Raw genomic sequence first — 17226 nt, 5'->3', positions numbered from 1 at the left:
GCTGTTTCGCTCTGCTGTTGTACTCAAAGACAAACCCTTCCATTCAGCATTAACAGCCTGTAATGTTATAAATAATTTAAAGACGTAATTGCAAAAACCTTGGCACATGCAAATTTGTAGTTTATATTCCTCTCAGCTATGTATGTGAGGAAGAAATGATTTCTGTGAGTAGAATATTTTTTGTGGGGATCAAAGGTGTCCTTGAGAGTGGTCTAAAAAGGTAACTCTGAAAGTCATTACGATTGAACATCTAAACCCAGTCTACATGGTAACACTTGTAACATCAGATGATACATATTTTTGACACCAGACTGACACATCTTTCTGTATTAATTTTATGTTTCATTTGAAGTACCTCAGAGAATCAGAGATCATGCTGAATGGTCTGTTTTCATTAACATCAGTTACAGCTTCTCCTGTTTATAAATGGATTTTGTAAAATGGGGTGGTGATTAATATTCTATGTTCATGACACAAATGAAAACAGCTGAATCCATGTTATGTTATTGTCCTCAGCTATTAATATGCTTTTATCCAAACATCTTAGGAGCTGAAATGTGCACAGTAGTTGAACTGGACATCACCACAAACAACCAATATACACCGAGAGAAGCAGTGCAATAGCAGGAAATTTGTAGAAACTAGTACAGTAAAAGTTTAAATATATGTACTTGGCATAATTTATATGACTTTAATTATCTGGGTCTGTGTGGTTCATGAATGTGGGAAGAACTCACTAAGAAAGAACACAAGCCCACGGTTAGATCTGAGCTGCCAGATGAGCCAAGTTTGACAGTACTGTGTTTATTCTACAACAAAAAGACCATTACACTACAGTCAGACTGCCTCCCCAGAGCATACAAGTCTCATGGTTTCACCACCAGTATCAATAATTTTATTCCACATTGGGGTATTTGTTTTGTGTGTTTTCACTTCAGTGTTAGTCAGCAGGTATGATAAACAGCACTCAACCGGAATATCAGCTCTCAAGATTTGCTCGGAAGGTTAAAAAAACATGTATTTATCGAGTGGTTGCCTGTTGACTCTCAGAAAAGCAATGAAGAGCAGCTGAATTCCTGGCACCAGCTTCTTTTTGCTCCTCAGGAGCCCTCTATTTCCTGATATGATTCTCACTCTGCAGAAATGCTGCCATTTCCCCATTTCAGTTCCCTGCACAATCATCAGCATTTCTCCCTCCATGACATGAAAACAAACTAAGACTGAGTGCCTCTGTGTGTGTGGTTTTAAACCCCCCTGTCAGCAATCACTGGGTGGGAGACAGCCATAAACTGCGCTTCAGAAGCCTATAATGGGTGACTGCAGCGCAGGCAAAACTTATATCATATTATGCCTCTTCCCATTCAGACATAAATAGGATCATTATTTTTGATAACTATACAGCAAGTGCTGGATAATTTCATTACATGACTTGCCACTGCATAATGCTGTATTTTAGCTAAATCATCATAAATCTTTCAATATCCCTCTTATTACTGCATTTAATTACAGCACAAAACAGTCAATAATGTAATGCCCTACAAATTATTGGAACATTAGGATTGATCTGAATAAACAAATTGACTTCATTCTGTCATTAACTAACTGCGCATAACAAGAGGAATAGATGAATAGAGGGAAATAAAAAAATAGAAAAACCTGTGTGATGTTCATGCTGAACAGATTTGTATTTTTCTCTGCTTAAGAATATATAAAACAAAATCGTGATTATTTTGATTGGAGCCACAAATTTAATGGATACAGCAATTGTTTTATTTCCACTGAAAAATTATTAAAATGTGATTTATGTACAGCTCTGTACCCAACAAGCACATTTCCTTATTTCTAAACAATAGTGTTTGTCGATCAGGGCACCTCTGTGGCGCCACATTGCTTGATCTATAATGGTATATTGTGACATATTTAACCTTCAAAAAAAAAAACTGCAGCCCCTGTGATTTGGATTTTGAAATCTCGATAACACTTTGATTAATTGTTCATCCCTCTGAGGACCTCATCGTTTGTCAAAAGGCAGAGGTGGCATTTTACAGCAGGACCTATTAAGTTCATCCTATCTTGCCCCCATGTCATACACCTTATAAAAAGACCAACGCTCACCACTGTGACAGCTGAAGCGTTTTATTATAAAGAAAGCAGGAGACGTTTCACGGGCCAACATCAGTCTATCAGGAACTATAAATAAAAGTCTGTGTACAGCAGATGGCCAATTTTACAGCACACTTTTCAATTACAATCAAAGACAAATTTCTTAAACTACACTATTTCAACTGCTTATCAACCCTTTAATATTAACTCACATTATTTCATGAAAAGTGGTAAAATTGTATATTCTTCTAGGTACGATAAGACTTGGCTACGCACTTAAGGAAATAATTGCGTTTCCGTCACATCAAATTATTACACGTCATCAACAGGTCTATATAGTGAACTAATCAGTCCTTTTCCATTGTATTGCCTTTTCCTCAGTTCTTTCAACAGTAGCTGAATGCAGCATTCAGCCTTCATACAGTTTCCTCCACAATGAACTCAATGGCATGCTGCGGCGACTGGCCTGCCTCCACCATTGTAATTTCATTGCCATCCATTGTTATAGTGGGAACTGTAATGGCTTGAGTTCCCAGAACCGAGGAAGGCAGGATGACGACCTGTGAGGTGCCTTCCATGCCGGTGATCTGATCTGATGGGATCATGACTGTCTCAGTTCCCCCTTCGGCCCCCTGCAGAACGTAGATGGTCTGCACAGCGCCAGAGTCAATCTCACCTGTGGCGGCCAAGGAAGACAGGACCTTGGCCCCCTCTAGTACTTTCTGGACATGAGCAGCCTCGGCCTCGTGCACAGCCTGCTCTGTGGTTTCTGGAGGCAGGTCTCCATGCAGTCGGATGTGTTTATCCAGGTTGGAGCGAGAACGGAAGGCGGCTGGGCAGTGTGGACAGGGGTAGGGCTTCTCGCCGCTGTGTGTACGGGCGTGCTCGGTGAGTCGGGCGGCCACGCTAAAGCTCTTGCCACAAATCCAGCAGCAGAATGGCCGCAGGCCGCTGTGGATTCGCTCGTGGTCTTGCAGATGGGGCAGCTGGCGGAAGCGCTTGCCACATGTGGCGCACTGGTGTAAAGTAAAAAACGGAGAAAGAGCACAAAATAAAAATAGGGAAAGAAGATGGTAAAGTACAGACGGGTTCACAACTCGCAACAGAGTAAGTGCACAAACTCGACTGCAATTAATATTTTCTGGGACTTCTCTTTATGTTTTTCTGCAGATGCAGCTCTTTTAGCTGGGGTAGAGGAAAAGCAGAGAGAGCAGGGTACGGTGGAAGACAGAAAGGAAAAGACATACAAAGTAAAACAAAGAACAGAAGTTTATAGGGGAGTGTATCATCAGTTATACAGTGGACACAAGAAAAAGATGTTACCCGTGAGCTGAGATCTAAATTATTTCTAAATAAAGCAATCACAGTACCAGCTCTGCTACTCTAATCTTAGCTCCTTCTTTGGTCCCATCTGAGAGTAGAAAATTAACTACAACTAGATACTTGATTAAACTTGAGGTGCTACAAAAGAATGGCTATGTGGTGCTCTGCTTTGATTCCCACCAGGGACACATTGTGATTGAAAAAGTAATCCTTGCCATCTGTTTTGCTATTTTATTATCTCTGCGAGATGCTCTTTAATAAAATTACCTTTCCTGTTGAGCATGCTCTTTAAATAATCAGCAAATACAGGCGCTCCTTCAGGAATGCTCATACTTGATATGAATTAAAATTCATCCACATCACAACCTCAGTGCTTGAGGAGCAATGATCCTTCCACTTGGAGGCGAAGCATACCTGAATATATGCAGCTCAAAGCAAAGCCACAAAAATTCAATATATTTCTAGAGTCCAATGTGCTCTGATGGGCTTGGGTGGGTCTATAGTTGATGTCCTGCCTCGTCACCAGAGCAGCAGAAAGCGAGAGAGTCCCAGAATAGTAACAGGCACAGAGGGGAGTTGACAGGCCCTAACTCAGCCCTGCCATTAATCACAGGTACACAGGGAGGGAGGAAACACCCGCAGGACACACACTGCTCAAACGGCCATGGTCCGGAACCAGAGCGATAGCCGTAGCAATGAACGGGTGTAAACACGTGAGGTGAAACAGTGCTGAATGTGAAATACAGGTGTTACAGGCATAAACAATGTATTAAAATCAAAAAGGCAAATGAAATACAATCTCTTTATGCACACACAGCTGCTTCTTACCTCAAAGGGCCTCTCATCAGTATGAGTCCTCATGTGAACATTGAAAGTGGAATTGTAGGCAAATTCCTTGTGGCAAATCTGACAGCGAAAGCGGGTTCGGTTTTTGGACTTGGTCAGAGTTCCTTGGAAATGGGCCAACACATGCTCCTCCAGGAGGCTGTTCGAGGTAAAACGGCGACGACAAGGCCTCACTGGGCATTTGAGAGGAGTTTGGCCCGTATGGGACAACCGGTGGAGGTCGAGGCCCTCTTGGGTCATGCAACGGTGGCCACATAGGTCACATTCAATCTAACAGAGGAATAAAATGAGGAGGGAAAACAGGAAGGAGCAAGAGACCAAGGGAGGGGAGAGGACAGGGAAACAAAGGGATGGACAATGTAAAAATGGCATGCAATAAATGAAAAGAAAAGGTCTGTTCAGTTCTTTATGACCTTACTATGATATGATGTGAAAAATCTTACTTTTGAAAACTTTATATTCTACTTTCTTATCTTCTCTTTAGTTTATGTAAGTGTATATTCGCTCTATTCTTATTTCTATAGTACTGGTGTTTTATTAATATTGGCACACTGACTGGAGTAGCACTTCTAATTTCATTATACATACAATAACAATAAAGGCTATTGTATTGTATTGTTATTGTATTGTATTCTAACATATTAACTGGGGACCTTGTCAAAAAGCAAAAAAACACATAAACCACTGAATTAAAATTTCTGTGCACTTTCTGTGCTTTATTGTTTTTGAAGTCATCTGACTCTTTCTCCCAGTCTTTGTCATTAAGTGGAGAAGTAAAACCATTAAATGTTGTGTTGTGAGCCCAACCTGCCCAGTGGAGCGCCCTCGGCCCTGTCCTCGTCCACGGCCAGTATTCCTGTCCTCGTCTGTCGTCGGACAGCGCTGCAGGTGAATTTCCAGCACCGCTTGGTTCACAAACTGGGATGAACAGTGAGGACACATTGCTGGCTTCTTGTCTGCAATCAAAGAGTTCCAGGTTTTTCACAGGTACTTACACTCTCATGCCACAAGCTACTATTGGCAGATGTCAGCTTATTAGCAGTCATGCCAAAATAATCCTGCAGGGGCAAGTGGTACAAGTGTAAACTGCTAGTAATGGGCACTGGTGTCCAAATATTCGGATCAAGAATTTTTTTTTTGTGTCAACAAACATGCATGGCATGTGAAGGCAAGAGGAGTTTCACCAAGCAAATGTATGCATGTGACTAAAACCTTAATCAGTCGATGAAAAACATCAGTGGTCCATTGACAGGAAGAAAGATATCTCAATGCATTCTTCAGATAATGTGATTATGTCGTTGAAGTTGTTGAAAAGACATGTCGCCATTTGACCTTGAAATACTAAGTCAAGGTGACCTATTTTCAATAGGCCTCTGCCCCATGCCAAAATACAGCCACAGTATAAATTTGGTGCAGATATTTCAATGCATTCTTCAGATAATGCGATTATGTCGTTGAATGGACAGACGACAAAACGATTACAACACCCCTTTGGCCAGAAGTTGACTGAGGGGTAAAAATCATATCAAATGTGATGAATTAGTATTCCGTTTTAAATACTGTTACAGACAATTAAAGTTGCAATATTCTAAAAGGTTAACACTTCTGGTTGAATACAGCATTTACATCTGAGACACTACCACGAGGTCTGGTGATGGGGTCTTTCATACTAGTCAAACATTATTACTAACAGATTACTAGAGAAAATAAGTAAAATTACAGCAAAATTGCAGAAAAATGTTCCATCACACCATCAAACATTATTTATCATCTTTTTATGTGCAAATAGCTAAATATAACATATAATATAAGTAATAGAATTTAGTGTTGAACAAACAGAATGGAATTTATAATATTTGTGCCTAAAGAATTAATTAGTATACAACAGTTATTAGTTAAAATAGATACCTATGATTTTCTTGCAATTGACTACTGGTTGAAGTGATATTTTTAGCTCTTGTCAGCTCTAGTTCTACTTTGGCTGAGCTGACCGCATTAACGCTAGCTTGCTCTTGAAAAGCTGGCTGGGAAATAGCTGAAACTGATGGTTCATCAGAATATCCAGAGGTCGTCATCCAACATCTTGCAATCTGCAAACCATCTGTAGTATATCCCAGTGGGGGTGATCCACTCTGCTCCCCACTGGGACCCTCTAATTAAACCTTTAATAAGGACAATCTGAGCCTATGGCCCTGAACTGATCAATGGATCAATCTCTCCAATCATCTCTCTCAGAGGAGCTGCGTACCTCTGACCCCTGCTGCATGCTGACTCTTCAAGCTTAACTAATGAGGTTGCTGTGCCAATGCCCCCCTTGATTAAGATGAAGTGTCAACATGTTGACCCAATTCATTTACCTCCACCTTCCTCCTCCGTTCCACATGGGACAGAGATCAATGGAAAGTCATTGACCTAATGCATCCACAGAACAAAACGCATATAACATGGCCGAATGTTTGTAAATAAACAAGATAGGCCACCCGGGCAAGTAGATTGGGGCTTTTATCGCAGACTTTGCACTAATCAATAGTATTCACTGCCTGTTGTACTGATAAGAACATCATATCTAATTGGTTTGCATTACAACTAGGCACAGAGGGCTGGATCTTGGAGGATGTGGTCATTAGGCGGCAGGTTCACCGGTTCAGAACGGTGCTGCAGCCTTTACATCTAAACTCTGACCTTGATGAGTGAGTGAGTGAAGGTCAAGGTCCCTACGACGTTTGAAGGCCTCTCCACACTCAGGGCAAGGGAATGGGTGGCTGGTGTGGAGCAATCTGATGAACACAAAAACACACATAATCATAGAAACAGACACGTGTTGGATTAATACAGAAAAATGCATGTATTAGACTTTATTTTGACAAGCAACATCTAATACCTTCTATGTTCATCCTGTGATTACGAAACAGCCTAAACTACATCGGTACAAACATGGCTTAATGCTACCCCTACTGTTAAATAAATTGAATTATTGGACCCCTATACCTAACCATATTCCATTAGATTAACTCTTATAAAAAGGAAATGGAAAATGCCACAAAGCCAGCCTCAATAATCTGAACCACTATTAAATTAATTACATATACAAGACTCTAATCATAATAATGGGAAGTGCCAAGAAAAATGATTAACTGTACCAAAGAAAAAAGTCATGTTTTAGTTTAATATACAGTACGTGACTCATAGATTACCAGCAAGTATGCTCTTAGCTCTTCTTCAGATTCAATATGTAGTATTAGCTGAGTGTGTAACAGCCACAGATAAAAGATAAAATGGGAGGAGTCAGAGTTAGGACATGAAAGACTATATTTATCTATTGCATAACATTACGCTGGATATAGCCCAAGGGGAGGAGAGAAGTGTTAGGATGTGTTCACCTACTGCTGCATCAGGATGGAAAAAAAACAAAAATTCTAATAAAAAGCAAAGACTTTCTTTTGGCAGCTTTTCATGATCAGAACAACTAATGCTGCAAGTGCTGTGGGTCAAAAAAGCAAACTTTCACGCTCATCTAAGAGCCCAGGCTGTTTTTGTTCCACTTAAACAGATAATACAATCAATATTTCTGGGACGGCTGACCCTGAGGCAGCTGGGAGAATTAAAATGTGAGCCAGGGTCACCTCCCCTCCCAGCTAGACGTTCTGTAATGAGCAGAGTGACAATGTACATACAGTACAAACAGTGCTGCAGGTGTGTATGGATTCGTTTGGTGTAAAAGAGGGGTCCACTGTTTTCTAAGACATGCTGCTGGTTTTTGGTGATCAGTGACAGAACAAGCACAAAAAGACAAGTATTTGAACACTGACAGTTCCTAGAGGCTCTGGCTTTTGTCTTTGGATTTTCTTTTACCCTCACCTCTACACTGCATATGAATAAAATAATGACAAAACAGCTGAAGTGCAAACTTTCTGATTTCATTTTCACACCAATCAATGTCTTGCTGGCACACACAGAGATCCAGTTTCTACCCCTTCATCCAATATTTTCATCAAATATTGTTAAACATTAAAGCCCACACTTTAACTTTATAGACACTATTTCATTTTATCAATTATGCTGGAGCTAAAACTAACAGAACCCAAATACACACACAATATATCATCTACCCCTCAACTGTGTATCACAAGAAAAGGCTGTTCCTCCGTCCTGCATTGTTATCGTTCTCATCTTAATTTACTGGGCTTCTGTCTGTCAATCATATGTGGCTGAGGCTCAAGGGCACCCAGACATCTAAATCAGTGTTTGATACACAGCTTAAAGGTCTTCCTCAGTAGTTGGACACGGCTCAGCTAATATAGCTCCTTGCTAGGGGGAGAGAGTTTATCTAAATCTCTTTCAGGTCTCTGTTTGGAGCTGTGATTTAAATGTAATTACATGGTAAACAAGGTTGGAAATAATTCAGTTGGGAATAAATAAATATATCTGTGGTCTACGTGTACAAGCAGAGTTGTGACCAGTATTGAGCATTAGCTATAAAGTATATGATGAATGTTAGTATAAAAGCTACTAAATAACCAACATTACTAAAGTGCCATTGTGTTATTACTTGTGATGATTAAGTTGATCCTCAGTGTTGAACCGTGAAGGACAATTAGGACAAGGAAACAGATGAGCTGCCCCCTCGTTGTCCAGAGTACACACCTGCATTAAAGGACACAACACTCCATTAAAAAGTCATTCCACAATATGCTATAATACTTTAGAAAATCTGAAGTTAACTGCACCGGTTTGCGTCCCCGCTTGCGCCGAGGCAGCGCTGCTGAGTGAATGCGTTGGTGTCTCTTTAGTGTTGCTGCCTGGGAGAAGTTTTTACCACACACATCGCAGCTGAAGGGCTTTGTGCCAGTGTGGCTCATGCTGTGGCGCAGCAGGCTGTGGGAGTTCGTGAAGGACTTTTGGCAAACCTGTACCACAACAATAATCAGGATTAATGCTATCGTTTTCTATTTGACAGGATTTCTCTTTAAAGTTACATACAATGAAATTCGCTACATTCATAACTTTAAAAACAGTTTCCTTTGTCAGAGACGGCAGGGAATCTGTCAATTATAATGAGGCAGGAGGGCTGTCAGATTATATTCTTGCATCTGCCGTAAGCCTTCAAAGCATTACATCATGTGTTCGATGTCTGCTACGTGACGTTCACATCAAAGTAAATTACCACACAGAGTCTAGAAAGGACACAATTTGATAGGATTTTGATTGGCACCTTGCACGTGAAGAGCTTTTCTCCAGTGTGGCTGTAGACGTGTGTGCGGAGGAAGACACGTCGAGTGAAGGTTTTGCCACAGTAGGGACAAACGTGAGGTAATGGGGTGCGGGACCAGTCCTGCAGCAGTTTAGCAGGCGGAGGGAGGTTGGTGGTGTCGGATTCGGTAGTTGTACAACCTTCCGATTCCTCCTTGTTTCCTGACAAATAACCAAATATACAGTAAAGACCAAACCTTCTTCAATATATGATAGTTTTCGGAACTTCAAAACAACCGTTTCCACTTACCTTTTTGCGTTGCACTCACGACTCTGAAGGAGGGCCTGCTCCTCTTCTGAAGGGGAGAACCTGACTCAGCAGTGGAGGCCGAGAGGGAAAGACGTCGCTTTGAACTCTGTGGGGCATCCTGAGCTGTATCCTCACTAGTTGTGGCTCCATCTGCTACCTCTGTCCCTGATGTGATTCTGTGCTGCCTGCGATGGTACAGGTACTGGGTCGTGTTCATGAAGCCGACACCACATTGAGAGCAAGTGTGCACTGGCTCCTGTAGGCCGTGCTTTGCCTTCCGATGTGTTAACAGCCCTGACTCCTCGCTGAAGCTCTCACCGCACTCTGTGCACATGAACAGTTCAGGTTGAGTAAAAGTGACAGTGGCGCTACTGGGTTGGGTCACCTCATCAGTTCCGTTGGTCTGAGAACAAACTTCTTCTGAAATCTCTACAGGAACCACTATCTCTAGCTTCTCTTCGCCCTTCTGTCGGTGTTGTTTGCGGTGGTAAAGGAACAGAGTGGTGTTAAGAAAGCTCTCCCCACATACAGAGCAGTGGTGCAGGGCTTCCTCAAAGCCGTGTTGGGTCTTACGGTGGGCCACAAGTTCAGATACTAGACCAAAGCACGAGCCACAGTCCACACAAAGGAGCACCGGTTCAGGTTTGGGCTTTTTGTTAGCTCCTCTCCTTTTGGGAGATGAATACTCTGGATTAGAGGTTGAAGCTTGAGCCTCAGAAGCAGGAGGATCAGAGCTTTCTGCCAATGCAGCCTCTGTAACTTGCTGCTCCTCCTCCACGGCTACAGATTTCTCCCCTGGTTCAGCGTTAAGAATCTTGATGGTGCTATCCTTGAAAGGAGAAAAGTCATCTGGATTTAGCGGCGACGTTGGGGCCTGTGCTGTAGAGGTCTCTGGCTCAGGTTGTGAATCAGGTTTTGACTTGCTCCCAGGGGCAGACTGCTGACATGACTCTTCTTTACGGTGTAGCTGCCAAAGGTCCAGGCTCTTGAAAAGTTCATCACAGTCCCCACACTGGTAGAGGATCCTGGGCTGGTCTGAAGGGGCCTTGACACCAGCTATTGTCTGTTTGACTGAGGTCTTTATGGCATGAACAGCTGGATGATCTGCTTGGATTTGAATCTGTGAAGCTGCTACTGTCTTTGATATATTTATTACCTGTTGCTGAAAGAAACAAGAAAAAAAAAAGTGATCACAGATTAGCATTGTTTTACTTGTTTTTTGTTTATGTGCAAAGCAAATGATTGTGAAAAGAAAAAAAAGAAAAAAGCTGCTTCAACAATCATTTGAAGCAGTTGCACTGTTTTTCTTTCTTCCCGTTTGCAGAAGAGAAATGAGAATCTGGTGATGATGGGGTACCGAGGTCAATTAGTGCAGCATGTATTTAGAGCAAAGGTTCCTCCGAGAGCTCCAGACAGCAAAGATAAGGCCAGAGCCCGGTGATAAGTATCACAGGACCATCAGGGTTGAATGGGTCACTCCTGTGGGTTTTACATTTGCTCCCTCCATCCATTTTGAAGATGAAAACCAAACATCAAGGTCGAAGTTAAGGACATCTGAAACTGTCTATATCACTACAGCACAGTCTCATATACAGTAACAATTTTTAGGCTTTTGCTTTAGTATTCTGGGATGCAACTGCTGAATAACACTTCCCCAAACATGTTATGAAAGCATTAACTTACAATTTTCTTAAAATATATATATTGCATGGCAACACTAGGTCTAAATGAGGAGACAGACAACACTAGTTTACACTGGAATGCTACATTTTTTTCTACAAAATATTAGGTCCTGTTGAATAATAATTTAAAAAAAAAAATGAGCTGTTAATTTTCTGATTTAACATTAAAGCATTTGTGTTGACTCCATACCAGTTGAAGCTGGCTTGGCTGATTTCCTCCTTGTCTTTTTCTTTCCAAGACAACATCTGTGACATACAATATGCTCAAATAAGAACGCCAACAGAGAATTTTTACGGTAAAATAAATAGTAATTATTGGTACATGAAGGGAAATCGAGGGCAAAACATTACAAAAAAAACTTACACCTTAAACAGGTACGTTCTCTGGTAAGAATGTTTCATATTTATAAGGTCTATACTTTTTGGCTCTGAAACATATTCTGGCAAAATAGTTTTTCATCTCTGTCACTAAAAGATGTAATAGAGCAGAAAGTCAAAATCAATCAGGCTCAAGACTGGCCATAAGTGTATGGTTTAAAAATCTTAGGTAGCTTTTTATAAAGGCTGCAATCAGCATTCACGATAAGAACAACCTGCTCTATGTTACACAAGGACAGACTTTGTTCTTCGTATAAGTCAAGCCAAATGGGTGAATTATCAGGAGGACTCTACAATCAAAACATATTCTGTAGAAACTCAGTGTAATCCATAAATGCATTCTTTTTTCATCTCCATTTCTTGAACCATGAAAGTGAGAGGTATTTTTAGTTTGGAGGACTTGTGCTCTGCCCATACCGGTGACTGTATGTGGTGTGAATGCAGTCTTACCAAACACTGCTTTCACTCAGACCACTGTGCAGCTTTGTTAGACTTTTTATGTGAAGAGGCTGATGTAGAGGCTTACATCTTGACATCATAAAAGGGTTTTAAGTTGTTTCCTTCTTTCTGATAAGTGGTGGGTCTCCACTCTGAACTGTGCTTTTTATACAGTGCAAGAAAAACCTCAAGACTTCTTTAAAAATTAAGTTGGGCATATAAATGGTGCTTTGCCTCATTACAGAACTGCCATTAACTTTCTCCTCCAAAGACTTCACACAGGTTTTAATGAAAATGACTATCATCGCATAAATGCGATCATGGACTAATATAATTGTCAATGTATCAGTTTACACATTTCTTTATTAAGGTAAAATTTTGGTTTTCATACAGACAATGATAAGCACAGTGAAACTACTGCCTCTGAGTATGTGACAACTGATTCATGTGTACACAAGGCTAGCTGTGTTTCTGTTTTATTGTGATAGATAATATTAATAGCTTTTGTGCTTAGTCTTAGTACATGCAAATTAACTTCCTAAACGAGCTGTTCTGCAAATGCTACAGATTTATTGCTGAACTGAAGTACCAGCTGTTTTAAGATTAATATCTTTTAGTGTTTGTCGCCCATCATACCGCAAACAATATTTTTGTAAAAGGAGTTCTCTGCATCCATTTAGCCATTGTTTAATGGTAATATCACAATATCACAGTTACAGTATTGTAGCTAAGTTGGAGTGGATGGTTGCAATTAATTTCTTATGTTAAAGTGGATGCCAGGAAGCCAATGTATACTGAGATGTTATAATGTTGCTACGGTTACTTTGTCTTTGAGAAGACTGACATGGCACTGATTGATGTATTTCTTATGCTTCAATTCCTGTTGGAAATTCAGGATGTAATTCGTCTATCACAAGTGTCACTGTACTTTATGGACGTGTGTGGAGGACTGTAAGAATAGAAGTCTAGGCAAAAGCAGTGGTGCTGGTGCCCCACTGCTAAATGAGAGCCTATGGCTGTTTTTAACCCTGAGGGTTTTCAAAAGCCGTCATGAAAAAGGTGAGAGTGCCAGTCACATCAAGACTCAGCGCAATATGTCAGGGTATTACTGACCCCTTATGCAGCTTTAAAATGCTACCATTTAGATAGAATTTCTGGATGTAACAGAGCTACAGTTTAAGACAACAATGTGATACACAATATGACAGAATACAACACATAATGTACAGCTCAAACTAACTATAATCCAATCAACAACAGAGCAGCAGCGACTGTTAGTTTACTGAAGAGATTCTGTACAAAAACAAACTAAGCCACCTAAGACAAGGGGTTGTGTCCTCACATAAAAAGAATAACTGAATTTTTCATCCTCTCGAAAACAAATTGTTCATTATTATTGGAGCATAAGGAGCGTTCTGGTGATTCAGCTGGCCTCTGTGGATGGGCCATCCTGGACCTCAATCTGGCCTCCAACCTTTATTGCACACGATTCCCTTCTGTTTCCCATCTTGACCAATTATCCTCAATTGTTCTCATCAAAGTAATCAAAATGCCCCAAAAATTGCACACCAAGTACTTACTGGTTTTTTATAACACAAGTAAAGCTGGTGTGAGAATTTAGCCTGACATTACATCTGTTTGATGCATAACAGTGTGTAATTTGTCTACTAAACAACACAATGTGTTAATTTGCCATTCCTTCCAACAAAGAGCAGTTATGGGTAAATATTTGATATAGTTCCCGGTAGGGCAGAGCTACACAATGAATTGCAAAAGACTGCAATTTAATTCATTAAAAAAATGTAAATGTTTGAAAATAAGAACCTGTTCTTTTTTGTGTCCAATAAAAATGACAGATCAGTGTCTGGTTAAGTCTAGAAGCTTGTGAAATGTATGGTCATATGACTATCTAATGTGTAGACAAATGGCTTGTTTCAGTATCATTAAAGGGCTAGTGAGGAAACTCCTGGTTTAACCCTGGGTGTGCAGTATAACAAAGGTAGATTAGGTTTTAACTGGATAAATCCCCATGGTGACCAAGCCTGCAAACTTCACCTGCTCTGAAGAAGGTTAAAACTGAGACAGTAAATCAGGATATCTGAAAGTACTGACAACTGACTGTGACTGGCTAGTCAATTCTCCTAGAAAGTCCCACAGGCCACACTGTGCAGATAAAAAAAATTGAAAACCCGCTTTTCTTATTATAGAGATAATATGCATTCTAAAAACAGAGACTTATTAAAGCCCTAAAGCTGTGGACCTGTTTACCTTTTAAGATTTGACAGTACCAGACCATTTCGCAGTGACAGGGACGAGCTGAAAGAATTTGGCTCAAACTGTCTTAGAGGGCATCATAATAGATCTAATCACCAATGTAAGTGAACAGAATACACGATAACAATAATAGCATTTAGATCCACTGGTACCTTAATGATGCGATATTGATAATTTTAATTCACACAGTGGACAGTTTGATGTCAGCTTTCTTTCCTGGTGTTGACAGCAGCAGCTGTGTTACTTTTATCCTCTATTTTATAAATTTTTTGTATTCAAAATTACAGTTTGTTCCTTCTTTACGTCACACAACCTCTTCATTGTGTGTGACTGGTCATCTGGTGCAAACACCACAATACACCACATTAGTATAAATCTTTAGAAGGAATATTTTTATTTTAGTAATATATTTTGTAATTGTCCTTGGGAGTGTAATCTTGTTTGACGATTATGTAATTAAGTGCAAGAACCCTACACTTCTGTCTTAAATCTAATAGATACTTTTCTAACTAAATAATCCGTATCTCAACCTAGTCCAAACACCTTAAGTTATTCTACTACTAAATATGACATCAGCATATATCTAAATCACATTTTAAGCAAAACACAAACAGTGTTATGTGTAATGATCAACTACAGCAGAGCACGCAATTTGTGACTGAGTTTGTGGCTCATTTCAGGCCAAATGGTACAGTACTGCTAGTGCAGAACCCATTTACACACAAATCATATGATAAAAGGGGAAATTGTTGTATTTACATGAGTTTGTAGCACTGGAACAGTGACAGAGGTGGCTCCTGATGTGTCTGGTTGCCCATCATCTTCAGCAGTGCATGTCAACTGATGCTTAAGTACTTCTTCCAGGGTGTTAAATTCCTGGTAGCAGGGGAAGCACATGTACACTGAAGAGCTCTCCATAGCCGCTATGGATTAGGAACCAAAAAGGATCTCATTAAAAAAGCAGTAATGCAGACATGATTTAGATTAAAGATTCCAAGGTTCACAAAACTCAGCATGCACTGAATATAAAATGTAGTATCACAACATGAGGTTTACAAAGACACCCACCCACTGGTGAATTACATGATCTGAAGCTAGGTTTTGAGCATTGCCCTCTCCTGATGAAAAGAGGCGCCTGCATTTATTATCAAGACAACAGCTTGGACACAAGTGCCAGGAGGCCAAGTTTGGGGTTGCCAAGATGACTCACCATGCGCAGACTCTGGGCTAATTGTTATTTTGACCATGCAGGTTGCTGCTCAGGTAGAAAACGTGCCAAGGTTTTCTCTCTCTTCGCTATTTAATCGACCAGGCTGACGTTTAGCTCAACCATCAATTAGATATGTGCTGTAATTGGACCCACTGGAAGTGTTGTCTTGCTCATGCTGCTACTGAATGTAACTATGACCAAACACTCTGCGTCCCACCACAGTCACTGGCTATTGGCTAGACCTCATACTGCACCAGCTTTTCAACTATGGGAAAAAACATTAAAGCAGAGACAGACTCTAAAAGTATTCCATCACCACCTTTGAGAGAAAGAAAATAATGCTATCTAGCAGATAATTGTAACTGACAGACAGGATACAACTGAAATAGTGGAGACATAATAATGCCCTTACTGCCCCCTATTGGGATGATGGATTAATGAGGTGCCCGTCTGAAGGCCTTCCTCATTGGCAGAAAGTGTATTGGCACACAAACTACTGGGCTGGTACAAAACTGAGCCATTTCAGGCTGGCAGTAATATTTCAATGTGTTATGATGACTCTGATTTGGCACTTTTTCTGCGACAGCCAGTTGTCATTTCTCTTCCAACAGTATGGCTTAATTAATGAGACAAGTGAGTAGTGGAATATTTATTAAATTCAGTCAAACTTATACAATGACATGAACGATGGAGGGTCGGCTGACGTTAGTAAATAATACTCATCATGGGGTCTTGTATACTGCGGGCGTAGCTAATGTGCCGCCGGTGTTGTGTTACGAAAGAATAATGGGGAAAAAAATAAACAATTTGAGCAACATACAGTCGATGCCAAACACTAGCATGGGTTCAAGCTTTCCCTGGGAGTCTGACATCACTTAGTACGAAGGACAGCTCCATAGCTAACTAGTCAGTGCTAACAGCTAACAGCTAGCTATCATTAATTTCCCGACGAGTGCTGTTACTGCTAACATACATCGATGGCCATCTTTCTAGCAAAATGGCTAACGTGTCCCCCGGCGTGATCGCTAGCTCTTTTAGCTCGTCGGCCGGTTAAAATATATCAACTGTCAATTTGTTTGTTTGTTGAAGTGAACTCCGCCAAGCTAGCAGGTAAGTAAAGCCCGTTTACCACTTGGACCAGTCGTGCTTACTTTGTGGTACCAAGGAGAAGAAGAAGAAAAGACCGAAGAAGGAGGGCGGGATACGCTTCTTCGGTGGTATAATGGCGGCGACAGACTAAAAGTTAACATTAGATGTCTCCCCCCGTTGAAATCCTCCATACATTGATATCACTTCGCAATATGGCACCGAAAATGTGGCACTCATGTAAAGTAAGTAGAAAAAAATATCATTACTCACCCATTTCGGGGGGTTACAGCTCGATGAAAAAGGACAACAACTTCTGTTTTTTCTGCACGTTAGAAAGCTGGCTGTGATTGGCTGATTCCGTCAATTCATACACCAATAGTGTT

The 17226-nt window shown here is 40.7% G+C and overlaps 1 protein-coding gene across 3 annotated transcripts; it reads right to left on the bottom strand.

Moving 5' to 3' along the window:
- Positions 1-2120: 2120 nt before the first annotated feature.
- znf574 (zinc finger protein 574) lies at positions 2121-17217 on the bottom strand. 3 transcript variants are annotated; one of them, XM_030158754.1, is made up of 10 exons: positions 17114-17217; positions 15304-15464; positions 9773-10934; positions 9485-9684; positions 9000-9179; positions 8822-8916; positions 6955-7049; positions 5080-5228; positions 4255-4542; positions 2121-3119 (listed from the first exon to the last, which is right to left on the bottom strand). In XM_030158754.1, the coding sequence occupies exons 1-10, from the start codon at positions 17115-17117 to the stop codon at positions 2520-2522; spliced, it is 2934 nt and encodes a 977-aa protein (XP_030014614.1). In that variant the 5' UTR covers positions 17118-17217; the 3' UTR covers positions 2121-2519. The 3 variants fall into 3 exon arrangements, with proteins under 3 accessions (XP_030014614.1, XP_030014613.1, XP_030014612.1); XM_030158753.1 differs by having other exon boundaries at positions 15304-15467; positions 17114-17216; XM_030158752.1 differs by lacking the exon at positions 17114-17217 and adding an exon at positions 15755-15806 and having other exon boundaries at positions 15304-15467.
- Between the last annotated feature and the right edge of the window lie 9 nt (positions 17218-17226).

The sequence above is a fragment of the Sphaeramia orbicularis genome, chromosome 16, assembly GCF_902148855.1.
Source record: "Sphaeramia orbicularis chromosome 16, fSphaOr1.1, whole genome shotgun sequence".
NCBI classification, from domain to species: domain Eukaryota; kingdom Metazoa; phylum Chordata; class Actinopteri; order Kurtiformes; family Apogonidae; genus Sphaeramia; species Sphaeramia orbicularis.
Note: the sequence above shows the minus strand (reverse complement) of the source record. Positions and strands in the feature narration are given on the sequence as shown.